Below are 26113 nucleotides of genomic sequence, written 5' to 3'. Positions count from 1 at the left end.
GTTAAAAATTGCTGAGACCCGACAGGTTGTCGTGGCAAAGGGATGCCAGATACAAGTGTCCTGTTTTGCCATGAGCCCCAACATTGACAAGATCTGGCAGCAGGAGAGCCGGCCTCCTGCTGCATCATCTTAGGGGTGCATTGCAACAGTGACACTCCCCTTCTCCACCCCCCCCCCCCCCCTCCCCCGCTGCTAATCCCTTAATGCCGCGATTTGTAGATTGTGGTGTGTAAAGTGTTTCACAGAGGCAGCGCACTCCCTCTGTGAGGTCATTGGACCCCCCCCCCCCCCCCAAGAAAAATCGCGAGGACCAACAGGTCGCCATGGCAACAGAATGCCACATACAGGCATCCTGCCTTGCCATCGCCTCCACCGAGCTTTCTCGCCAGCTCTGTGAAGGTGCATGCGTCCCGCAGCTAATCGGGAGCTGTGGACGTGCCCTGGGTGTTAGCTCTAGCTCAGACTGGTCATGGCCACACTTCCGGCGGAGACATATTACACTAATACCCCGACTCCCTCCCGCTGCTGTCCAGCGTTCCTGCAGGCTTCCATTCAGTTGTCAGCGCCAACAGAGCATGTATTGCTGGTAATGGGCATTGAAAACCCCATCTCCAGCAAGAGATTGATCTGATTGGTTATCGAGCGCTGGCTCTGATTGGCTAAGTCCTTCCAATTGGCTATCTTGGTGTGCATAAAACTCGCCAAGATAGAACATGCGGCAATTTATTTGCGTGCGTACTTTGCGCAATTCATGCGAGCGCCAACACGGGCGCCTATGGCAGACTGATACAGTATATGGAATACAATGTAACAATATGTTTGTGTGAGAACCCTGACTGTTCTACCAGCCTTCTGGTATAGCGGCTGCGGGGTAGACCACGCCTGGACTCCTCCTGTGTGCAGCGGCCGTCGGTGTACCCCCTCACCGCTTGATGAGCAACAATGTAGCCAATTGGGATAAACCATCGGCAGGAGGAGGAGGGGTGTGACCGGCGGCGCTAGGACGGGGCAGAGCAGGTGCCGGGGCCCCTAGAGATGGCTGCACCTGGCGCCCGGCTCTCCTGTACCCGCCGCTTACCAGCACGTCAGCCGCTCCGGGATGAGCTCAGCGCCCTCTCCGCAGCCCGAGAACCCCCCGCCAGCAGCGGGGAGCGAACCATGCGAGGACGCGGCGATGTCCGAGGGGCTGGAGGAGGAGCTGTGGCTGTACGGGGCAGGTAGGTGCTGCCGCCAGGGGGCGCTCAGTGTAACAGCGGTGGTGCAGCCCCTTGTGGCCCCCCTGCGCCGCTCATCCTGTGGTAAATGATACAATGTTGCGGGTGAGAGCCGGTTAACCCCTCAGTGACCGGACTGTCATGGTCGCATCGCCAGAACTGCTTGACAGCCGGACGAGGGCTTGTATTTTGGGGGGGACAAGTTGTATATTTGGATGGATGTGTTGGAGAACTTTTTATTACTTTTTTTTTTAGGTGAGATGGAAACCTAAACCTTATTTTTGACGCTGTTTAAGTCTTTGAAAGGGACTTGAAGATCTGATCATCCAATTGCTAGAATACTACCCCGCCATTGTCAAGCTTCCAAATGCCATGGGGAACCCATTAGTACCCTGCCATCACACTGCAAGGTGCCTGTGGGTGACAGAAGGATTTCCCTCACCCTGTCATCTGCTGCTATTAATTGTGGCATATAAGGGGTTAAAGTGCCAGGATTTTTCTCCTCTGCTGGCAGTTACAGAAGGAGCCTGGCTGTCAGTAGTCAACCAAACCTCTGTCTTAAAACGTGTATGTGCAGGTTTAAAGCCCATTAGGCTTCCTGTCCACGGCATTGTGATATCCGCCGTGGGAGCCGCCGCCGGGGAGCAGGAGCCAGCTGACGGATCTCAGCGGTAAGCCTATCTGACAGGCTCACTGCGGAGAATCGCGGCAATTCGCAACATGCTGCAATTTGCCGTCCGAGAGCGGAGAATCACTATGATTCTCCACTTGTGGACAAGGGGGCTGCGTTCCCCATCTGACCCATCAGCGCCGAGCATTGACCCCCATCTTGCACCCTCGTCTTACACTGTTCTGCCGGTAAGTGCCAGCTGGGGAGTTGGTAGAAGAAGAATTAACCACATTGCTGCCCGTCGCCTTGTACCAGACTGATCGTATTTCTGCTATTCCCTTCGTGTCCGCTGCCAAACAAAGAGGAATTCCCTTTAGGAAGAAGCGTTCTAGAAGATAATGAGTCCCTGATCTCTCTAGAAGCCCCGCCGCCGGCTCTAGCGAGGGAGAACTTCCATCAGCAGCCTTCTACTGAATCCTCAGCAAATCTTTGGATCTTTCTATCGGAAGGACTCCGTTTAACCGTTTTCTCCTGAATAGGGTGGTAGTGTTTAACTCCTTGATGACTGAGGTGTACTACTCTGTTACCAGGAGGTTTTTTTACACGCCATCTAGAGCCATGGAACAAAAAAAAAACATTTTCACAATTCCAAACAAAAATCCCGCGCTCGTAGGAAGCGCGTACAGCAAGAGGGTAAGCCCAATGTAACAATATATCCAAAGAGCAGAGACTAAAGGCCCATTTACACGGGACGAATGAAGCATTTTGCGATTTATTTCTCTTGTGTGTCTACATGGATCAATGCAAGTCCATTGACTTCCATTGCCTTCATTCACAGTGTATCACACATGCGTGCAACGGATGCTTAACCCTTTCCAATCCACTGTCTGACCTCTGAAGACATTATGATTTAAGGCTGTACAGCTCTGATGTTGGAAGACGCCCGTCGGGGTTCTCTTACTGTATATTGCCAGCCTCTCTGCTGTCGGAGCCTATCCAACGTGTCACCTCATGTAGTACTGGCTTTAGCCAGCAGATAGCGCCATTGTATAACGGTAGAAAAAGAGTAAGCCCCCTAGGAAAACCAGAATACAAATTGGATTGGAAAGGGTTAATATGCGGTGAAAAAACGCCCGTGGACATGTGCCCTTTGTGATTAATGAGGATTTCTACCCACAGCTGAAAAGTTGTTATATATTAGTAAATCAGAAGTTACTGTAGATTATCTGCCAAGGTCCTATTCTTTTAACAGATATATTGCTCTTCTCATGGCAGCCATTATTTCAGAAATGATGGCAGGAAGAGTTGTAGGGGGTCGTGTCATCTCGAGTATATGCCATCTCTCTATGATTGGTGGAGGTCTGACCCAACAGATCATGAGAATGAAGGAGCTACAACACTGGTTCAGCACTTCCCGTCACAGTGGCAGCTATGCAGGGAACTGGACCATTTAAGTGAATCGGGCCATGTGGTGGGTGTCCAGGGTGCCTCTCTACATGGGGATGCATGATGGACAGATAGACTTTCTACTATATGGGGATGCAGCACTACATCGGAGACACAGCTCCTTCATTCTCTGGAGCAGTGGAGGCCCCATAGACCAGACCCCACTGATCATAAAGTAATGGCATAGTCTAGCGAAATGCCATCACTTTATAAGATGGAAATAACCTTTTAAAAGGGACATTCTGGCAAAACACGTTTTTTTTCATCCCTGTCCCCCCTCAAATGATTGTCTGTCACACTCTAGAGGCCCCCTGTATATATTGCAGTCACTTCCATGCACTGCAGCCCCCTGTTTGATGCTTATCGGGCACCTTCTTGATGTTGGGATTTGTCCCTGCTTTGACACTTCGCGCTATAATCCCATGATGCCTCAGCACAGCATCACATGCCCAGCTGCAGCCTGTACCATCTCTGCTTGTATATTCACCTAAATAAGCTACAGAGCTTAAGTATACAGTCAGGAGGATTAGCTGTGATCTCCTCTATTATAAATGTGTGACAGGAACCTCTAATCAAGGACTAAAATGCTGCAGAATGTCCACAGCAGAAAATTCCAAAGCTTTTCCACATCCAGAACAAAGTCAAAACCCATACCATTGGTGCAGATTTTGACTCACAATCGCCTTATTTCAGCAGATGCAGCGCTCCCTCGCCTCACAATGCTTGTGCTGTCAGCGCGCCCCGGCCCCTGGCAGCCTCCCAGCGAGCCGCTGGTCAGGTGAGGTGGAAGTTGCATTCTGAAGCATTTCTGCCCCATATAAACTTACCCTAAAAGAAAATCTCTTTGTCACCCATTGCGACCAATCACCGCGCAGCTTTTATTTCTTATACTGCTGAGGTAAAATGAAAGCTGTACTGTGATTGGTTGTAACTGGTGACAAAGAGAGAGATTCTCTTAAACAGCTTTCATAAGAGTGTACTTTTCCATGGCCCCCCTGTATATACTGGGGGGGCAGTTTACAAAAAAAAAATTCACCGGCGGGCTCTTTAACTTTGTTATTGAAGAACAAGCTGATAAAATGTCTATATGTTCTCAGCGGCCGAGAATCTAATCCTAAAGTGACAACTAATATGGCTGCGATTCCTTTTGACTCTTCTGTAAATATGGTTACTGAATATTGTCAGTTATGTAGAGGGAACGCAGACTGAAGACGTGGCCGTATGTTGTGTGGGTTATGCGGTTAGAATAAAAATTCTAAAAGTGGCGCAGATTGGGGTAAAAACCTAAAATGACTTACTGAATTATCGTTGCGCCAACAGCGGCCGATCCCTGATTGCTTTCTAGTTCTTCCTGCAGCAGTGATAATTCCCTGTGATGTCATCGCTGCTGCAGAGAGCCGTGCGAGAACCCGGCGCAGTCAGAACAGGATTGGGTGAGGCGAGGATGTGATTTTTGGTATTTTTCCACCATTCTTTCTGACTGGATAACATTTTTTTTTTAAGTCTTGTTCACTTTCAATATTTTTCATCCTAAAAGGAGCAGATTGCTGCATTTAATGATATTTTTGGGGCGATTACTTACTTAGTGTCCCTTAGCGCTTATCTCCTTCTCCCAGCGACTGATCCGAGCATGCGTGTTAACGGGGGAGTCAGAGGAGCTGCCTGCTGTGGCCTCTTTGGGTTTGCACCTGCTTGTTTAAGATAACTTGCACTTATATGATATGATGCTCTAGTTAGTGTATTCTTCGACCACCTATTCTAAACACCCCCCCACCACCACCACCACCACCACAAGTTTTGCTGTGTTTTTGTTTTTTTAAATAAATTTATTTTTATTTAAGAGGTTGTTTCCATACAAAAATAGAAGAGATGGTTATACGGGGAGAGAGAAAAAGCGAGGGGGGGGGGGGGGGCGCAAAAAAATAAGCAGAATTTGCAGGACTGGGTGCAGTTCAGGTTCGCGTACATTTTTTTCCCCTCATTGTGCAGATCTGCAGCAGATTTCATCCTTTCAACTGAACTCAAATTATGAACATGAGTCAACAATGTGATGCAGCAGCCAAAAAGGCAAACATAATTCTGGGATGTATTAAGGGAAGCATAGAGTCTAGATCATGTGAGGTCACTATCCCCCTCTACTCTTCCTTAGTCAGACCTCATCTGGAATACTGTGTCCAGTTCTGGGCACCCCACTTTAATAAAGACATAGACAAACTGGAGCAAGTTCAGAGAAGTTACCAAGATGGTGAGCGGTCTGCAAATCATGTCCTATGAGGAACGGTTAAAGGATCTGGGAATGTTTAGCTTGCAGAAAAGAAGGCTGAGAGGAGACTTAATAGCGGTGTACAAATATCTGAAGGGTTGTCACAGTGCAGAGGGATCAGCCCTATTCTCATTTGCACAAGGAAAGACTAGAAGTAATGGAATGAAACTGAAAGGGAGGAGACACAGATTAGATATTAGACAGTGAGGGGGATCAATGAGTGGAACAGGTTACCACAGGAGGTGGTGAGTTCTCCTTCAATGGAAGTCTTCAAACAAAGGCTGGACAAATATCTGTCTGAGATGATTTAGTAAATCCTGCACTGAGCAGGGGGTTGGACCCGATGACCCTGGAGGTCCCTTCCAAGTCTACCATTCTATGATATGGGTGACTTCTGCTGTAGACATGTCCCAAAATCTACAGCAAATTAGCGATGTGTGAACGCGTCCTAAGAGTACGTTCACATGGGGCAGGAACGCTGTGTGAAAATTCCACAGCAAGTTCCGCAGCATTTCCATCCAATATACCGCGCCAAATTTGACGTTGTATTTTAGGCGGAAATGCTGTTGAATTTGCAGCAGAATTTTCCATTGTGGAAATTCTGCAGCGTTTCTGCTAAGTGAGAATGCGTCACCATGGAAATATTCTTACGTGACTTCAACCTCTAAAATCTATGTGAATTCCATGGTGTGAACCTACCCTGAGGCTCTTTTCCCACCGCCAGCATTCAGAGTCTGTCGGCAGATTTGATGGAAAGAATGGAGAACTTGACTGAAGCTGTCAGACCCCGTTGTGTAGTTAGTTGGGACCATTCGGCACGATCTACCATATACAGATCCGACAGCTTCTTATGGCAGCCACCACCGTAGGCTGAACCTACCCCAAGATTTGGAGCTCCATTGGTTTCCCGTTGTGGGTTTTAAATGAGGCACCAACTAAAATAAAAATATCCAAAAAGCAAAAAAAAAATTATTTTAAAACTTAATTGGGCCAGTTTTCTTTTTCTTGCCTCTATTCTGGTGACTGATGGATCCCGTAGTATTCTAGAAGCTGTTCCCTCTCTCTACCGCCAGGTCTTGTCTATTATTGTGTATAACCGTCCGGCACATTATTAACATTTCTATTTCAGGTTCACCAACTCGCCACCATGAGGAGGAGACCGGATCAACGCCTGGGTAACGTCTCCACATCCTTGTTGTATGTCACATGGCAAATCTTCTTCCCACCCCGTAAACCCAGGTGCCATAAACTGTGAACGGGGGATCAGCCGCAGGAAGTAGGAGTCCCCAGGAAGAATGAGCAATGCAGATACAAAATCTACACGAAGGGATCGCCATGTATTTAGTTTCTTGAAGCTCTCACATCTACGTTGGGGATTCCGCTTTCCTGATCTGTTCGGAAAGAAGGAAAGGGGAATTCCCATGGCCAAACAGTTCTGTCTCCGGACTGAATCGAACAGCGCCGGGCGGACCCCATTGACTCTAATGGGATCCACTCAGCTGCCTGGTTTTGGGATGGAAGGAAAAGCTCTGCGTGCAGCACTTTTTCTTCTGGTATTTGCAGCCGGATTGGTGACGGCACTTCCAACCAGAGGATCCAACGTAGATATGAAACCCCAACGCTGGTGTTCTAAACGCCGTCAGGTCAGACAGACTAATATATCCAGATCACAGATGAGTAACTGTACGGACTGATCTGGAGAATGCCAACAGATCTGGGATCAAAAGTGACGGGGATTTGCTTAAGGCTGATTTAGACACGATTCTCGCTCAAAGCCGTCTTTTGAGCGAGAATCGTTGTGTCCAACTGCACTGACATCGAGCAGTTTTCGTTAACCAATCGCTGATCGTTCTCTTTCAGCATGCTTCAGCTGTATCCTGCTCCGTGAACACAGCCGGGGTATGAAGAATACAGCGGTCCAGCTGTGTTCTGCATACCCTGCTCGGAGCGCTCAGCTGTATAACAGACGGGCACTCCAAGCAGAGAACAGCTGGATGCAGAAGAGAAGCGGCCCCGCTTGTCTTCTGCATCCCCCGCTCGGAGTGCTCAGCTGTATAACAAACGGGCGCTCTGAGCAGAAGACAAGCAGCCACACTCGGAGCACAAAGTGATTGCTAAATGTTTGAGCGATCACTTTGCCCTGTAAATGCACACAACGATTATCGCTCAAAAGATGTAATCATTGTGTCTAAACCAGGCTTTACAGTGAAGGACTATCCGGCTAATTATATGAATTTACTCATATTTGTAACAGTTAATTAAGGCTTCATCACTCTCGTAATTTACGTAAGCAATTTCACAGGGTTATATTATATACATTTCTCATTTTTGTATATGGCCATGCATGTAATTGACTATATACTGACAGTCTATATCCTATATGGCCATGGATCATGAGAACGGCGCACCCCTGTGAATGGAGTGTCGGTGCACATGCATGACTACTTCTCCATTCACTGTGCTCGGCTATCTCCGTCAGCCCTGCGGAAGTGATTGAAGTGGTGCTCATGCATACGCAGCTGGTTCATTCACTAGGTGGACTCGGGGCGCCGTTCTCATGGTCCCAACGGTCGGACTTCCAATGATCATACGTTCCTTTGGATAGGTGATAAATGTTTTTGGGTGGGTTACACCTATAAGGGGGTTGTCTCAAATTAGAAAAAAAGTCTTCTTTCCTTTCCTCTGGTCTGCGGGCGTCTAGTATTCCCTGCAATGGAAGTATCCTCATATACTGTTGCAGAAATGTCAGATTGTCTCATTCGCCCTTTGGGTACGACTTACACGTAGCGGAAATGTTGCAGATTTTTCACAGCAGGAAATCTGTGGCGAAAACCGCTCAAAATCCACACTATCGGCGCAGATTTTGGTGCGGATCCACAGCTGATGAATCTGCTGTGAATCCCCACCAAAATGCGCAACATTTCTGCTACATGTAAACGTGTCTTAAGGATGCACTGCAAGATCAGACGCAACCCATGGTCAAGAGTGGCGCTGTTTCTCAAAAAAAAAGCGGACACCTAATTTTTCCATCTCACAAAACCCCTCTAATTAAAGGGCCAGACTTCGTCCTCCACCCTTAGGCCTCCTTTGCTCTTATACCCACTCTAGGTGGCACAATCCCGTATGATCATGTGACTTTTTGTTTATACTTTATTAATGGCTAATAGAAACCTAATTCTCATTAATTTTTTTGTCGTAAATGCGTAGTCCTACAAAGTCCTGTGAGCAAGATGTCTCTAGCGGGAGCGTGGAGCACAAGGATGATTCACTGCAGGTAATTCTAATGATCCCATGGTGGATCTCTGGGAATCGGTCACCACAAGAGACACTAGATTACTAATTAAAGAGGTTCACGTAGTTTAGCATTTTTTTGGATATATTCTTCCTCCCTATAGAATGGGAGGTGATCGGTGTGTCAGATTTCTCTGCACTTCAGGCCAGTTGCACACTTCCCGTATGTATGAGTTGGGCCCAAGAGGTTTGGGCACAACTTGCATTAGACAGCACATGGATAGCTGTCAGTGTGCGGTCCAATTTATACGGACACGGCGCATAGACATGCATTAACATGTCCTATTTCTTGTCCATGATATGGGAAGGAATAGGACATGTGATGCATATTTTTTCATATGGACCATCGTCCGAGTGAAAAAAACCAAAACTGTTAACCTGCATAGCCCCTTAGGCTATAATGGGGCCGTGCGCTACCCTTGATATAACACGGACACAAATAGGCTAGTGTGCCAAAGGCCATAATTTCTGTGGCAGATACACTTTGCATAGCTAGTTAATCATAGTGATAGGCTGTATAGCTTGTAAAAGCGGACTAATGCAGCCCCTATATTTGACCGAGAGGCATTATCATACCTATAGGGGATGCCAAACGTAGTCATGGGGTTGCTTTGGTTAGAAAAAGACATATCCATCCATTGGCTTTCCTTTCGCGCTCTACTGACCTGCACCGTCCAAATCTATCTCTTCACACAGGTCGCCTTGAGCTGCAGTGATAATGACGATGACAGCGACACGGATAGCGATGATGTGAAGGTCACGATTGGCGACATAAGAACAGGCGTCCTATCCAGCATGTATGTATGTTTTCCATTAGGGCAGGGTGAGAAAATATTTTTTTTCGTCCATTACTATAGTAATTCTACAGTATGATTGGTTTCAGTGCCTGGATTGTGATATGAATATTGATGATGGGTCAACAGTAGCTGCAGTAGGATTGAGTGACCGACAGCAAAAGATGCTTGTATAGTAGCTGTGATTGTGCCCATCACTGACCACTAAACATGGACCTAACTTGTACATATAGCAAAAGGCAAGAAGACACTGGCATGCCCTTGGAACTCGCAGATGATGCCTTGCCAAGTCCAAGATTGGTCAGTTTTAGCTATTTCGCAAAATGTAGACGTTTGGGGGTGAAATTCCCAAAGGACAGGGCGTTCTACAGATGTGAAAGTCCCTAGGACATCCTAATATCTGAATGGTTTCCAATGATTGTCTTGGTAGAAATGATTTTTGGCAATGACCTATCAAAGTACGGATTGTTTGTCGGTGGTTTGACAAGTTCTTCAGTATCTCCTCCAACAATGTTGCCTTGTCTGAAATGCTGCAATCTATGATCCTTCTATGTATTGGCCAAAAAAATTGCTGAAATGGATATCCATATGTGCTTATCACTGGTTAAAATTGTTTTCGTTGTTTTGCACTAATTTTGCATATGTATATTTCTTTTTTTCCTCCAGGGGGCTAACTGCAAATCAAAGTGTGAAAGGGGGTAGAAGCTACAGCGCGGCGGGTAAATGTTCCTTCTACCATTCAAAAAGTTACATTACACACGGTCAGCCATAACATTCTCACCACTGATGGGTGAAGGGAATAATATTGGTTACCTCGTAGCAATGCCACCTGTAAAGGGTGGGGTATATTAGGCAGCAAGTGAACAGTTCATTCTTGAAGCAAATAGAATGAGCCCCGAGTGACTTTGAGAAGGGCCGAATTGTGATGGTTAGATGACCAGTCAGAGCATCTGCAAAACGGTAGGTCATGGGGGATACCGTGGTTAGTACCTGCCAAAAATGGTCCAAGGAGGGACAACTGGTGAACCAGCGACAGGGTCATGGGCACCCAAGGCTCATTGATGCAAGTGGGAAGTGAAGGCTGCTCCATCTAGTCCGATTCTGCAGAAGAGTTGTTTCAGTACAGACTACTCAAAAAGTTAATGCTGGTCATATTAGAAAAGTGTCACAACTCACAGAGAATCGCAGTTCGATGTAAAGCCGCAGACTAGACCATACCCATACCCATGCTGACTCCTGTCCACTGCCAAAAGTGGCTACAAGAGGGTTTGTGAGTATCCGAACTGGAAGATGGGGCAATCGAAGGAGGTGACCTGGTCTGATAAATCATGTTTTGTACTCCATTACATTGATGGCCTGGTGTGTGCATCAGTTGGCAGTTGGAAAGCAATGGTACCAGGATACACTATGGGATGAAGACAAGTATGATGCCCTGGTGAATGTTCTGCTGGGAAACCTTAGTTCTTGGCATTCATTTGGATGTCACATGTATCTACATATTGAGGAAGACCAACTCCTGTTTGTGACATCGGTATCCTCGATTGGCAGAGCCCTGTAAAAATTGCTTTAAAGTGATTTGAAGAACATGATAGAGTTCAAGCTGCCTCCAAATTCCTCAGATCTCAATCCGGCTGAGCATGTGTTGGATGTGCCTGAAAAGCTACTCATCTATGTTTATAGGACTCGAAGGATTGGCTGTTGACATCAGAAACCATTGGACACCTTCAAAGGTCTTGCGGAGTTACTGTTCTGATAAGTCAAAGCTGTGTTTGGTGGGTTAAAAGGGACGTACACAATAGTAGACAGGTGGTTTATTATAATGGCTGATCATTATATATCTTATATAGCATTTTTTTAGGGTATAGGAATATTCTGGAGAATTGAATTTGACATAATTGTAAACCATGGCTATGCATTTAGTAGACCAGAAGCTGAAGGTTGGGTGTCATTGGACCTTCCAACAGGACAGTGATCCCAATTAGACCTCAAAGTCCACAAAGGCTTAATTTCAGAAGTCCTGGAAGATTCTGGAGCAGCCACTACATTCGCCTAATTTGGACCTCCCTTTGATGGGATGTAAGGACGGCAGTTGAAGCACACAAGCCCAAGAATATTGGTGAACTGGAGGCGATTGGGCTGATTCCTCAGGAACGCTGTCTGAAGCTGGTGTCCTGCTATGTATCATGTTTGTAGCACGTCTGAACAGCAAAAGTACTAAAGATGCTTGTCATGAAGGGGTTGAATAATCTTGAGACTGTCACAGCCACTAAAAGTGGCATTTTGGGTTGAATATGGTGAAACCACTTGTAGTAGTTTTGTTGAGCTGTTTAAATTGTTCTTGTCTGATTGTTTTTCTTTTTGTATTGCAAATTTCACAAACCTAACTTGCAATGAAGTTGAATAATTTTGATTGTAACTATAGAAGACAATAAGTAATTAAAAAATGGTGCAAAGTTAAATCAAAGTCTTTACATTGGAAAAAAAAAACCCAACTGATTGCTATCCAGTGTAAAGAACCCTTCTATAGGAAATGTAACAATTCTGGTTGTAATCCTAGGTAAGCTGCCGCCAAAAGGAATCGATTTTTCTGCTCCAGGGTGCATTAATGGCCTGCCTGTCCTGGAAGTGGATCTGGATACTATTGAAGAAAAGCCGTGGAGGAAACCAGGTAGAACCTGAAATGATGTAATTTGATACCTGTGAGTTTCTCCTCCAACCTTTAGGCTGGGTTCACACAGGGCGGATTTGCCACGGAAAATCTGTCCTGAATTTCGCCGTGGCAAGCCCGCCTGCGGCCGCTAATCCCGGGATTAGTCGGCCATGTGGTCGAGATTTCTCAGAAGTCGGTGCTGCGGCGCCGATTCCCTAGCTGCAGCATGTCAATTTTTTTTTTTCCGTTGAGGCCGCGCTCTCCTCTATGGGAGCGCCGGTCGCAGCGGAAAAGCATGCGGCCAAGCCGATCCAAAACCCGCGGCTAAGTGCCGCGGGTTTTGAAGCGGCCAAACCGCGAAATTTCTGGTGGGAATCTGCCTTGTGAGAACCCAGCCTTACAGGTACAGAGTGGATGGCTTCCTCTGGATCAACATTGGGGGTAATGGGCTGAAATGGAGAGGCATATTTCTTTTTTCTGCCTTACATACTATGTAACTCTCACCCACATCACATAACATACTTCTTGTCAATCATACCGTATTGCCTACATTATATTCACACCCAGTTATTTGTGTCATGGACTATAAATGACTAGAACTGATATGAATGGAAAAATCGTTCAAGGTTTCAAGTATGAACGTCACTGAAGACAACATAGCAGCCATTCGTCAATGAGGGGGGCAGTGGTGTATTCCATGTGCTCAAACTATATGTCTGGTGTAGTCTTTGCTTGCCCCTATATTTGTTTTGCGCTGTTGCGGCTAATAGCGATGCGGTCGTGATCCCATGCTGTGTTGCCCCTACATAGGACAGCAGACTCTGATGACAGATCTTCTTTCACGTGTTCAGCTACATGCTGCATTGGTCGGTATTGAGTTTGCATCCTTGTGTTGTCTACTTCTAGGTGCTGATCTCTCTGACTACTTCAACTATGGATTCAATGAAGCAACCTGGAAAGTTTATTGTGAGAAGCAGAGAAGGCTGCAGCTGGGCCTGGAGGCCTCGTATCCCCACAGCAAGGAGAACAAAATAACTGTAAAGTAAACTTTCACCTGACTCCGTTGTCACAGCTTTATGATGGTTATTGTTATTCACATGTGAGGGGTGACAATCCTAGGAAGTGTGTCCCCCTCTGCATCCCGGATTCTCAGCAGCACCTCATTGGTTATACTGTATTTCTTGCAGATCTCTGGAGTTGATGTATGAATGGAACCTAGTTGTCTTATTATTTTGGTCCTACTAGAATAAGATATCTTCAGTCCCATCTCATGATGCACTGCATTAATTTCCTTTATAAAGGTGTCTCCGGTCTTCATTATCTACTGTATGTGGAAGGATTCACTGTTTGCTTCCACTAAAAGCATAGAGCATATGGGACCATTTCTCATGGGGGGGAAGGGGAAGGTTCAGTGTTTTTTATGACGTACCATTAAGTTCCGTTTTCTGCCACATCGCAGCGCTGTTTACTGTTTATAGGAAAATGCCGCCGGCACAGGAGAAATCGTTTTGTGGGGTTGATGGTGAATCTATTTTTCAAGTGAAATCCGGTCACAAGCAAATTTACCAGTGGTACAGAAAATTGGTTAAACTTGGCCGCATACGCATCTCGTGGACCATGAAACTGTAAACAAGACACCAAGAGCTGCGAAGTGGCAGAAAATGGAACGTCATGTTACGTCATAAAACACTTTGTAGCTTGTTTGTAATTAAATCCCCAAATCTGTTCCTCCTTTCTGCTTGAAGGCCCATTTGCACGGAGCGATGATCGCTAAAAAATCGCTAAAAGGCGATCGTTTTAGCGATACTCGTTGCGTCTAAATGTGCGCCCATCCTGTACTTTTCGTGCACTGCTAGCTGATCGTTAAATTCAGTCCAACCTAAAAATCATTGTTCAGCCTTATCAGTAGTTCTCCACGGGGAGTGCTGATAACCTTGTTTCCCGCTGGAGAACAAAGAATCTGAATGCAGATAAGAGCCCTCATCCTGCTTTCCCTAACATGCCTGCTTTAGGCTAACTTCACACTGGCGAGGGCGCTATCGGGCTGTGAATCCCGCCCCCCATGTCACACTCCCCACCATGTGAATTCCCCAAGGATGTGAGGCATTTTCATGTTAAAACAGCCTCGCATCACTTCAGAGTTCCTCCCATTGTTTTCGCCTGCACCTAGCATGTGGTGCGATGCGCCGGCCACATTGAAAATGGGGTATAACATGGCAGAATTGGTTTCCTGCATTGCAATGCCATGCAGGAAAACATCGCTCGTGTGTATGACCCCATCTAAAAGAATGTGGTTCATATTTGGGCATCTCGCAATGCATAAATCTCACATGATTTTCTTACCCGCGTGAAGCCGGCCTTGAGGAGCTGCAAGTTCAGAGCTCAGTGGGTGTTCCCCCTAGCAGGGCGCTCTCTTTGCCCCTCACTGTTCCTTCCCTTCATGCTCTGGTAGTTCAGAGGTCTGTGCTACTATATAGCATGGTATGTAGGCAAGATGGGTAAGAGGACTGCAGGAACCGACTACGCGCCATGTTTGTTTAGTGCACGAACACTGCAATGGAGCTTTATAAAAATGGACATACCCTTTAAACTGATATTGGTAGAGCTATTCCAGACTTGTGCCGTTTTCTCTATTACACACGATTTCTAATATCCCATCATGTAAGATCTGGTAACTTGTTGGTTGTTGCTTAAAAAAATAAAATGCGGTCCCTTGTCGTGTCTTACAAATAGGTGCAGCAAGGCAGGACGGGCCATGCCAGCAAAGGAGAAGGAAATCTGTTTGAGAGTGACCTGAGCTTTAATATTGAGGGAGGAAAATTGGTAATAGAAGCCTCACAAAATGGGTAAAACTGTCAATATTTAATAACTTCTTGCAGATGTGCTTAAATTATGTCTGTGAAGGAGCATCATTCAACATTACCAGTCGGGAATGGCTGAGAAAAAGTGTGTGTGTGTGTGTGTGTGTGTGTGTGTGTGTGTGTCGCACAAGGACTGACACATGTTTCTAATAGTATGCAGGACAGCGCTCTGATGTCGGAGGTGGTTCTGTGTGTAATATATAATATGTGTATATATTATATGCGCGCAACAGTATACAGGACGGCACTCTGATGTTACAGGCTGTTCTGCATACGTATGCTACAGTACGCAGGACGGCGCTCTGATGTCACAGGCTGTTCTGCATACGTAAGCTACAGGACGCGGGGCGGCAATCTGTCGCAGGCTGTTCTGCATACGTATGCTACAGTACGCGACATGGTGCTCTGATGTCGTAGGCTGTTCTGCATACGTATGCTACAGTACGCGGGACGGCGCTCTGATGTCGGAGTCTGTTCTGCATACGTATGCTACAGTAGGTGGGACGGCGCTATGATGTCGCAGGCTGTTCTGCATACGTATGCTACAGTACACAGGACGGCGCTCTGATGTCACAGGCTGTTCTGCATACGTAAGCTACAGGACGCGGGGCGGCAATCTGTCGCAGGCTGTTCTGCATACGTATGCTACAGTACGCGACATGGTGCTCTGATGTCGTAGGCTGTTCTGCATACGTATGCTACAGTACGCGGGACGGCGCTCTGATGTCGGAGTCTGTTCTGCATACGTATGCTACAGTAGGTGGGACGGCGCTATGATGTCACAGGCTGTTCTGCATACGTATGCTACAGTATGCGGTACGGTGCTCTGATGTCGCAGGCTGTTCTGCATACGTATGCTACAGTAGGTGGGACGGCGCTATGATGTCGCAGGCTGTTCTGCATACGTATGCTACAGTACGCGGGGCGATGCTTTGATGTCGCAGGCTGTTCTGCATACGTATGCTACAGTAGGTGGGACGGCGCTTTGATGTCGCAGGCTGTTCTGCATACGTATGCTACAGTACACGGGGCGGTGCTTTGATGTCGCAGGCTGTTCTGCATACGTATGCTACAGTAGGTGGGACGGCGCTTTGATGTCGCAGGCTGTTCTGGATACGTATGCTGCAGTAGGTGGGACGGCGCTTTGATGTCACAGGCTCTTCTGCATACGTATGCTACAGTACGCGGTACGGTGCTTTGATGTCGCAGGCTGTTCTGCATACGTATGCTACAGTATGCGGTGCGGCGCTTTGATGTCGCAGGCTGCTCTGCATACGTATGCTACAGTAGGTGGGATGGCGCTTTGATGTCGCAGGCTGTTCTGCATACGTATGCTACAGTACGCGGGACGGTGCTCTGATGTCGCAGGCTGTTCTGCATACGTATGCTACAGTAGGTGGGACGGCGCTCTGATGTCGCAGGCTGTTCTGTATACGTATGCTACAGTAGGTGGGACGGCGCTCTGATGTCGCAGGCTGTTCTGCATACGTATGCTACAGTACGCGGGACGGCGCTCTGATGTCACAGGCTCTTCTGCATCTGCACAGTATATTACAGTATGCAGGACAGAGCTCCATCGGAGTGTGCGGATGGCAGAGAAATTGGATTGTAAAGGGTGAAATAGTAAAGTGAAAACACAATCTTACCTTCCTTTCCTGAGTCAGAACATTAGGGGGAATTCATCAAAGCACCGAGCCAGTTTTCTGGTGTAACAGAGGAGTAAATTGTGCAGCGTGTTCCGTTTGTGCAAAAAAAAAAGTTTTCTTCTAGATACAATTTAGAGAAAGGTAATGGAGTCCGGCTGCCATCACATCTGCGTTGGAAGCGCTGTTGCTTTCATCACATCGGACAGTAAGACAGGAGGCACAGTGGGATCCCATTACTCAATAGGAATGTTATATGGCATATCCAGTATTGCGCCGATGGAAGCCTCGATGCAGATGTGGACGGAGCGAGACTTTGTAGATGTTACATTGCGTTCACTGATTCAGCACTGCAGCCTGTATTCTATTTTAGATCAACATTTGCAATGTTGCTGTTCATTACCGAGAATGTTTAGAAAGCTGCAAAAGCCGGACATCCAAAAAGGCCATCAGAGCGAATACAATGCAGAGACGCAGTCCGTTTTTTTTCCCCATCAGATAACTGTAGACTGTTTTGTGTAAACACTAACCTGAATACAAGCTGTCAAACTTCATGTAGGTATCAAACCCATGAAAGGGATGCTGTGAGATGTCAGCTCTGAAGCCTGCAGAACTGTGAATGCAGCTCTAACCTATAATGGAGCACAAAGAGCTCTACTTATCTTGTATTGATCCTGAACTAGAATTGCTTTAGAAGGCTACTCCATTTATCTTCTGCGCTCTTGTACCCTCTTTATACTGCAGTCTCTGAGAGATGTGTATGGTTTTCTGTTAGGAAGCAAGCCAAGGCAATTGATGTAATTGGTGGTGAGATTTGCAGCATCACACGCGTGGAAGGCAGGAGATGGGACATTCAAGATCCGGATGACCTTCCCATTCAGGTAAGTAATCTTGTATGTGGCTGTAACACCCTTCATTGTCTGCTAATTTGTCCCCTGCCCTAATGAAAATCCCATGTATCATCTGTTTGTTGGGGTGAATGAATCCATACATATCCTAGAGGGCATGTGATAACAATGTGATAACTTCTAGATCTAATGATGACTAATGTATGTCCTTCTAAAGGTGGTTGATAATCAGGAGTACAAGCCTCATCCTCTCATGCAACATCAGCAACCTCCTCCACCTCTACTCCCTCCACCATCCATTGTCCATAATCCTCCACCATTCACTGGACTCCCTCCACCTCCTCTTTTCTTCCAGCGTCCTCCTCCAACTACCCAAGTTCCACCAGTCTTGCACCCTCCAGGTGATTGTATGTGCAAGATGGACAGATACAGGAATCATTTTCTTTTATGTTAAAGGGGCACTAGCTTTTCAGACAACTGTATCTACTTGCATTAAAAATGTTGTTGCTTTACCACTGTAAATCACGTTTGAAGGGGCTGCCACTAGGGGTCGCTCTTTAGGTTTTTCTACAATCCACTGTCAGAAGTCAGGTACAGAGCCTCCATAGTAACAAGTGCACAGAGACATTTCCTTAGCTCCTCCACCATTGCTATCTTCAGAAGTGCCTCCTGTTCACTCAGAGGTTAGGCTGCAGGCTGACAGATCTGCAGACACTGTGATAATGATCTTCACAATCTCTGCCTCTCGTGTGTGTGTGTGTGTGTGTGTGTGTGTGTGTGTGTGTGTGTGTGTGTACACACACATTATATTGGCTTTACTCACCATTTGGCAAGAATGCCTCAATCGTCCTGGAAGAGCAGAGGGGTAGGCATTCAGATATTGCCTCCCTGCTGATTGGACTACAGGCTGTGCAATAAGCATGGGAAGTCAGGGCAAGGAAGTTCAGGACAGTGAACTACTGCAGAATGCTAGGCTTGCTACAGACCCCTGCATGACAGTGGATTGCAAACAGCAAGGCAATAGAAAAATGGAGAAGACCACCTGAAAATCAGAACTTAGAGACCTGAAACAGGGTGTAAACAGCAGTGAACTAGTGGGTAAGGGGAACCTGGCACATTTTAGAAAACTTGTTGAAACCGCGCGTTTGTTTTGAATGAAGATCTAAAGCCTCAAATGAGTAAAACCAGGTTAATGTACTACACAGAAACCACTGAGAAGTTATTGTTTTTGCATGTTGTCATATTTCTAAGTCTGGTTTGTTCATGTAAGTTCCTGTCACACTGATAGGACCTTCATTGCATGCCTCCACTGGTGTCAGCAGAGTTAATGTGTTTCAAATTGCTATGCCATTACCGGGTAAAGGTTCGTTTACACCAGTGTTCCCCAACTCCAGTCCTTGGGACCCCCAACAGGTTATGTTTTCAGGATTTCCTCAGTATTGCACAGGTGATGCAGTCATCGTCGCTGTCGTAGACATTGCCACAGGTGTTCTTGCTATAGGAGATCCTGAAAACATGACCTGTTGGGGTCCCTGAGGACTGGAGTTGAGAAACACTAGTTTGCACAGAATGATTATTGTTAAAAAAAAAACGCCGGCATCATTCGCTTGTGTGAACGATAAATCGCTCCATCTACAAGCGCCCTATTAATCATTATAAAATGTAGCATTGTATTCCGTGCATCCTCTACACTCCTTATGTTTTGGGGGGCACCTATTGTTACATTCTTATGTGAACAGAAACTGATACATGCTTCCGTTATTGTTGTAGCACTTCTGCCTCCACCGCTTGTTCCTCCCCCTGCTATCCACATCCCGACCCCCAGCGGGTAAGTTGGCGATCCTGGAAGTAAATTGACTTAATGTTTTGCTAATCTTGTTTCCTTTAATAAGATGTGACTTTTCCTTTAAAAGCCCCCCGGTCACATACAACAGTAGACCACCTCCTCGCCAAATCTACTTCTCTAATGGTGAGTAATACCTTTTAGTTTGGTCCGATAGTAATAGGCACTCTGCAGTCAGTTCACTGAGAACGGCAAGAATGGATAACTATGGAAGTGTTCTACAAGGAGGAGAGCGGGGTCATCCTTGGCAGGTCGGCTAGGTCTTGTGGAATGGAGGTGAGCATTGTGAAAGGAGTTCTGTGCAGACGAGTGAATCGTAACCTGTCAGTAATACGGATTAGTATTAAGGATGTGTTACAGATGACATTACAACCGGATGTCCTTAATATTGATCTGTTTTTGCCTCTGTATATCCTATTTTCTACTGATCCGTATTTACCCAATAGAAAAGAATAGTTAAAAATAGTAAATGAGTATGTGAGATTTAAATGCTGAGGTTGTCAAAGTGTTAAAGGGAATCTGTCCAGTCCTATGACCACCATAAACTAAGTTCATATGTTTGTATTTGCCTGCCTTCCTCGGTCCCTCACGGTCCATGCATCGGACTCCTCTCTGCATTCAGTTCACATGCCCTGCTCAAGAACAATGTGTGTTGTGTGCGCACTGAATGCAGAGAAGTCCGATGCGCTTGTGGAGCACCGACTACCCAGATGCACAGCGACTTATTGGCCCCTGTCTTTGGAACCCATGAACGTACGATTATGGCGCTTCTAGGATCTGACAGGTTCCCTTTAATCATTGCAGGGCCGGGTGGGATGGACTATCCTGCTGTCTCAACTGCTCAGACTTCTTGGGTGCCCACTGTGGTCAAAGGTACAAGCAGCCCTGGAAGAAGTGAGTGGACACCAAGGCGCCAGCAAGAACGAGAGGTGGAGAAAGTCAGAAGCCAGAACTTTAATATCTACAAACAGTGAGTCTCCTTGCTCGTTGATGGGGATGCAGCTTATTTTGTGGAGGGGTTAAAAATGTTCTTCTGATTATAAGAACAGTATAAACTAATCATGAGGTGGATCATCTGATGTGTCAAGTCATGAAGCAACGCTGTACAGATGTCCTATAGGGACAGTGACCTCCAGTCCAGGATTGGAGCTCGCTGAAGCGGTTTAGAAGCAAAATATGCTAATAAAATATATATTATAAAGTTAATCAAAATCCCAATGAGATGAGCAAAGAAAAAAGTGGACTCTTTAATGACTTGATAAAGACAATCACTAATTAATTGTAAACCAAATTAATTGAAACTTTAAATCTGAAGTTGACCAATCACAAGAGATTGGTATTTAAAGAGTCAGTGATATGGCAAACGTTTTGAACAGCGGGGGCCTGGGTGCTGAGACCCCCACCGATTCCTCAAATGCAGGGGCTGCAGCGCTCACCTGAATGCTTTGCTCCTTCGGCTCTCTTTACTGCCTGTCGGCTGCTCTCAGCAGCTGAAGACGGTCCTCTATACTTCTGTAGATACTGTATCTGTGCATCCGTCTTCAACTGTCAAAAAGAGCCAACAGCGAGCGAAGACAGCCGATGGATGAGCGCTGCTGACCCTTTTTTCGAGCGATCAGCAGAGGTCTCCACATCCAGATCCCCACTGGTTAAAACTTTTGACATGTCAAAGGTTTTTAAAAAGTGCAGTTACTCGTTAAATGGGAATTTTTTTTGCTTTTGAGGCATCTGACCTTGAGTAGAAATGAAATGCTGTGTTTTGTTGACCTTGCCAGGGAAAATGAGCGACTCCTTAATTACAGCCGTGTGAGAAGCTATGATTATGAGCGTAAGCGCAGCTGGGAGAAAGAAGAAAGACTCCATGGGGAGCATCGACATAGAGACCGGGAGGAGGAGAGCAGCAAGCATAAGTCTTCCCGGAGGTATGTTCCTCTCCCAGCTGTCAGTGTTATGACACCCATTGTTTTTGATACAAAGTGTGCAGTCCTAGCTACAGTAGGGAAGGGCAGTGTAAGAAGCCATAATGCCTTGAAAAGATCTCCCCACCAAGTGTTGCTGTAGGACTAGTCCCAACCTAGTGAGTTTAAAGGGGTTATCCAGGCAAGAAAAGTTTTGAAGGCAGCTTAGAATAGTGGCAAAATATAAAAGAAGGCAAACTCCCCTCATCCGGTACCCCACCGCTCTTGTTCCACCGGTGCCCAGTCTCCCACTGCAGCGATAAAGTCACCGACACCTGGGATATGTAATCGCTGCAGCCAATCATCGGCTCATTTTGGCTGCTCATTTGCTGTAGCGGTCCTAAAGTTATGGCTGCTGCAGCAGGAGGTGGCGGGCTGTGGGGAATCGGGTGAGATCATCTTTCATTATTTGTCACCATTCTGAGCTGCTCTCAACTATTTTTTTTCTCATTGCCTGGAAACCTTTTAAATGGGACAGGTGATAAATATTAAAGTATCAGTAGACAATAATGAGCAAGAAAAATGTCTTTTATGCTTTGATGGTATCTCTATACAGTATGATGACCCTTAACCCCTTAGTGACGGAGCTTTTTTGCTTTTTTTTTCCATTTTCTTTTTTCCTCCTCCCTTTAAAAAAATTGTAGCTCGTTTATTTATCCATCGACGTCGCTGTATGAGGGCTTGTTTTTTGCGGGACAAGTTGTATTTTTTTAATGGTGCTATTTAATGTACCATATAGTGTACTAAAAAAACTTTAAAAGATTCTAAGTGGAGAAAAATGGGAAAAAAATGACATTCGACCATCTTTCGGTGCGTCCTGTTTCTACAGCGCACAAACTGCAACAAAAATGAGCCGATAACTTTATGCTATGGGTCGGTACGATTGCTACGATAGCAAACTTGTATAGTTTTTTTTTTTTTTGCTGTAGTACTTGTATTTTTTTTAAAAAGATATTTAATTTTTTAAAATTATTTTGTCTTTCTGCACACAAAAAAATAAAAAAAAGTTACTGTTGACATAGTTTACTGAGGGCTCATTTTGTGCGGTATGTCCTGTCGTTTCCATTGGTACCATTTTTGCATACAATTGACTTTTTGATCGCTTATTACATTTTTTCTCGGAGATAGGGTGACCAAAAAAGTGCATTTCTGGCGGGTTTTTTTTTTTCCAGGCCATGTTCACCATGCGGTGTAAATAATTCATTACTTTGATAGATCGGACTTTTATGGATGCAGCGAGACCAAATACGTATTTTTGGTTTATTTTAGATTTTTTTTTTTTTTATTGCAAATTTGACAAAAGGGTTTTTTGGTTTTTTTTTTAATAATTAGTAAAACGTTTTTGTTATTTTTACACTTTCTTTTAGTCCTCCTAGATGACCACAACATGTGATGCTTTGATCGCTCCTGCAGTAAGATGTAATGCCATACCATTTACATCATACTGCATTCTGACAGGCAGTCTATCAAGTCACCCCATGGTGATGGCTTGATAGGCAGTCTCCCAAGGCAGCCATGGGGCCATTTAAAGGGGCATATGGGACTACCGAACATCCTTCGGGGGATTTAAATGCTGCTGTCAGAATTGACAGCATCATTTAAAGGGTTAATAGCCCCTGAGTGTCAGCTGTAATAAACAGCTGACGCTCGTGCTGTATGCAGGAAGATAGCGGCGCTATACTCCTCCATACATGTCCTGCAACGGCAGGACGTAAAAACACTGTGACCGTCACTGAGGGGTTATAGGTATTTATCTGGAAATTAAAAAAAACAAAAAAAAAAAAACATAAGTTTTGTAATTTCCCTTTAATTTATAAGCCGAACAATTTGTACATAATATATGTGCGTTGTGTATAAAAATGACTGAGAGTTTTTTGTTTTTTTTGTGACAAGTTATATTTTGTAATCGTACCATTTAATATACTAAGATGATTTGTAAATGAGGGGAATGGAAGAAAGAATGCAATTGTGCGTTTGTTCTTTGGGTTTCGTTCTTACGGCGTTTACGCTGGTAAAAATGACTTAACTTTTATACCAAATCAGTGCAGTTACAGCATTACCTGTGTGTAGTGTGCTTTTTTTTTTTAGTACTTAATTTTTTTTTAAAACTGCATTCTGCTGCTTTTTGCACTCAACTTTTTTTTTCCCCTATTATTAATGTGAGAGCTTGTTTATTTAGCACAAGCTGTAGGGAAATATTGGTCTATATGGGATTCATGTAAGTTTTTTTTTAAATATATTTTTTTCTTCTTATTTGAGAGGCAGAGCAACCCCCCCAAAAAATGGCATTTAGAAGTTATGTTTAACTTCTACTTATTTAGATTTTATCATGGGGATGTTGTAACTATTTTATGTACTGTATGTGTATATGTGGATTGACTATGACTGGGCGGTACCTCAGGTGACTACTTGGGAACACCCATAGACTTGTATCAGAGTGTGCACATGGGACACTGAAGAGTCGTAATTTCAGATAAATTGACAGTGGCGTTTAAAAGGTTAACAACTCCGATGCGTGGCTAATCGGCACTGTTGCTGGCACCCACACTGCAATATCTCTTCATACAAGCCTAGCTGCTGCAGGACAAAACTGGACTTCCTATAGCGTTAAGGGGTTAAACGTAGAAGGTGCCCCCTTGTCACAGTCCTGGGTGTAAATAAATGATCGGAGAGATTATTATTGGGTCACCCCCTCCGCTGTCTTTTTCTAAAGTGAATAACCCCAATTTTGAGAACCTCTCTGGGTATTGTAGTCCACCTATACATTAATTTAGTTGCCCGCCTTTGTACCCCCTCAAGCTCCTGGTACTTCAGTACCGATGCCCAAAACTGTCCACAATATTCTGTAATGATGAGATTATTGGTGAGTAGAGACCTCTACAGAACAAGGTGTGTCAGCCTAGTGCGAGGCTCAGTGTGAAAATTGCAGTTTGATAGATAAAGTGACATATCAGTACTTTTCTTCAGTGCCAAGACCCCACCTATTACTAAAATGAGGTGGTACAAGCATTCGTGAGGGCTGTGCTTGATTTGGCTCTTTGCGTACTGGTGTATAAGCTCAGTAGAAAGTCTGTGATTTCATATGCCGCTGCCCGCCCCCAGGTGGAGCTGTATAGCGCTTCTGCCCCTTTAAGCAGGATCTGGATGCAGAGGACCCCCCCCCCCCCCCTTCCCGATCTCTGAAACAATCAAAACAAAAAAAACCCATTCTGAAAGTTTGGTTGCATTCCGTCTGAGCGTCTCTACTCCTGAACTGCTAAATCTGAGTGTTTGTTCTACTATACTTAGTCTTCCAACTCAATTTCAGGAAGCAGGAGAGCGAGGAACGAGAGCCAAATCGCAGACACAAGCGCAAGAAGAGCAAGCGGACCAAAGAGAAGAGCATAGACAATGAGCCAACCACAAAAGGAAACCGGCATGACCTCCGAGAGAAGACCACCTCTACCTCAAGGCTAGGTAGTGTCTGAGAGACAAGGACATGAGTACAAAAACAGTAAAAATGTAGAAAACTTTTCACAGCAGAAGTGCTGCCGTTGTCCAGTCAGTAGTTTTATGGAGCGGGTTCTGTTTGCTTTAAGGGCGATCATCAACTCACTGGCTAATGTAACAGTAATATGTATTAACAGCCAATGTGGGTAATGTATGAGCTTGTAAGATCATGTTTATGGCTGAAATGATCCATTTTCACCAACTTTAGCCTATGGACAGGGACCTTAAGTGGCCATACATCTTCAATAGTCATCAGACCACTTCTCCTGGCTCATCCAGACACAGGAATTCTTCGCTGAGGGTTTGTGGGTTGAATCGGTAGAGTGTAGGAAGTGGCTTCCAGACTCCTCTGATGACCGCTACGTTCCAGGGAGAACTAAAGGATTGGGTGTTGAAATTCGAGGTGCCTGGTTGATTTCCCCACCCCCTACCCGCTGTCATGGGAGGAGGCCTCCACACCCCCAGGCAAGAGTTGTTCGGTCCTGCAGAGATAGGCACATTTGGACAACTTTTCCCTAATGTGGTCAGGGGCCCTTAAGCTATAGCTTGTTTAGAACATACTTTGTACCAAAGAAGAGCGGCACACATGCCTTTTGCGGTGTAAGGCTATACTGACACTTGCTGTGCAGCCTCCATCCACAGTTTCATCTGATAGGACTAGAACAGCACCGCATGAGTCACTATTCTTGTTGTGGAAACGGCACCCTGACTGAATGCATTGTGTCAAAATGTAACCTGTTGTACTAACAGAAGCTACAATGTAACAGATTATGTGAACTGAAATCGCTGCCTGGACCTGAGCTGGCCGAGTGATTTTTGGGTGGGTGGGGAGGGGGTTGGGGGTGTAATAAATACCCTGTGCTAATAACTGAAGTCACATTTTCTTGCCTTGAAGAAATGTTCTTTCTAGATTAGGCAGGAAGATAAAAGCCACAAGCTGGGCCACATAATGGGAAATGTAGTTCTAGGTCAGCTAGATGCCTCAATGTGCAGAGCAGGGGCTTATGGGATGCTTCTTCCCCCGGGGCCCAGTCTAGCTTGCAGCGCACCTCACCAATGCCTTTACTTCAGCTTATGTGTTTATACTGTTATCCATCAGCCTGTGCGACACTAAATCATCACATCTTGTATAGACTTATGTACACTGTTAGAGAACGCACCTACCAGTAATAAACGGAGGCTGCCTTCACACTTGCGAGAAAA

The 26113-nt window shown here is 45.5% G+C and overlaps 1 protein-coding gene across 1 annotated transcript; it reads left to right on the top strand.

Annotated features, from left to right (window-relative positions):
* Positions 1 to 1024: 1024 nt before the first annotated feature.
* LOC136580794 (pre-mRNA 3'-end-processing factor FIP1-like) lies at positions 1025 to 25714 on the top strand. The gene is made up of 15 exons (XM_066581650.1): positions 1025 to 1217; positions 6663 to 6708; positions 8741 to 8807; positions 9521 to 9621; positions 10285 to 10337; positions 12176 to 12286; positions 13175 to 13305; positions 15002 to 15114; positions 17548 to 17653; positions 17838 to 18021; positions 19391 to 19448; positions 19534 to 19589; positions 20268 to 20433; positions 21239 to 21385; positions 24729 to 25714. The coding sequence occupies exons 1-15, from the start codon at positions 1100 to 1102 to the stop codon at positions 24886 to 24888; spliced, it is 1617 nt and encodes a 538-aa protein (XP_066437747.1). The 5' UTR covers positions 1025 to 1099; the 3' UTR covers positions 24889 to 25714.
* The last annotated feature ends 399 nt before the right edge of the window (positions 25715 to 26113 follow it).

This window comes from Eleutherodactylus coqui, chromosome 10 (assembly GCF_035609145.1).
Source record: "Eleutherodactylus coqui strain aEleCoq1 chromosome 10, aEleCoq1.hap1, whole genome shotgun sequence".
NCBI classification, from domain to species: Eukaryota; Metazoa; Chordata; class Amphibia; order Anura; family Eleutherodactylidae; genus Eleutherodactylus; species Eleutherodactylus coqui.
The sequence above is the reverse complement of the archived record's forward strand: the minus strand, read 5'-3'. Positions and strand labels throughout refer to the sequence as shown.

Excerpts from the sequence above, each read along its gene's own strand:
- LOC136580794 (XM_066581650.1), top strand. The coding sequence starts at position 1,100 with ATGAGCTCAGCGCCCTCTCCGCAGCCCGAGAACCCCCCGCCAGCAGCG. Across the intron at positions 12,287-13,174 it reads AAAGCCGTGGAGGAAACCAG|GTGCTGATCTCTCTGACTAC; the intron begins GTAGAACCTGAA and ends GTCTACTTCTAG. Across the intron at positions 13,306-15,001 it reads GCAAGGAGAACAAAATAACT|GTGCAGCAAGGCAGGACGGG; the intron begins GTAAAGTAAACT and ends TCTTACAAATAG.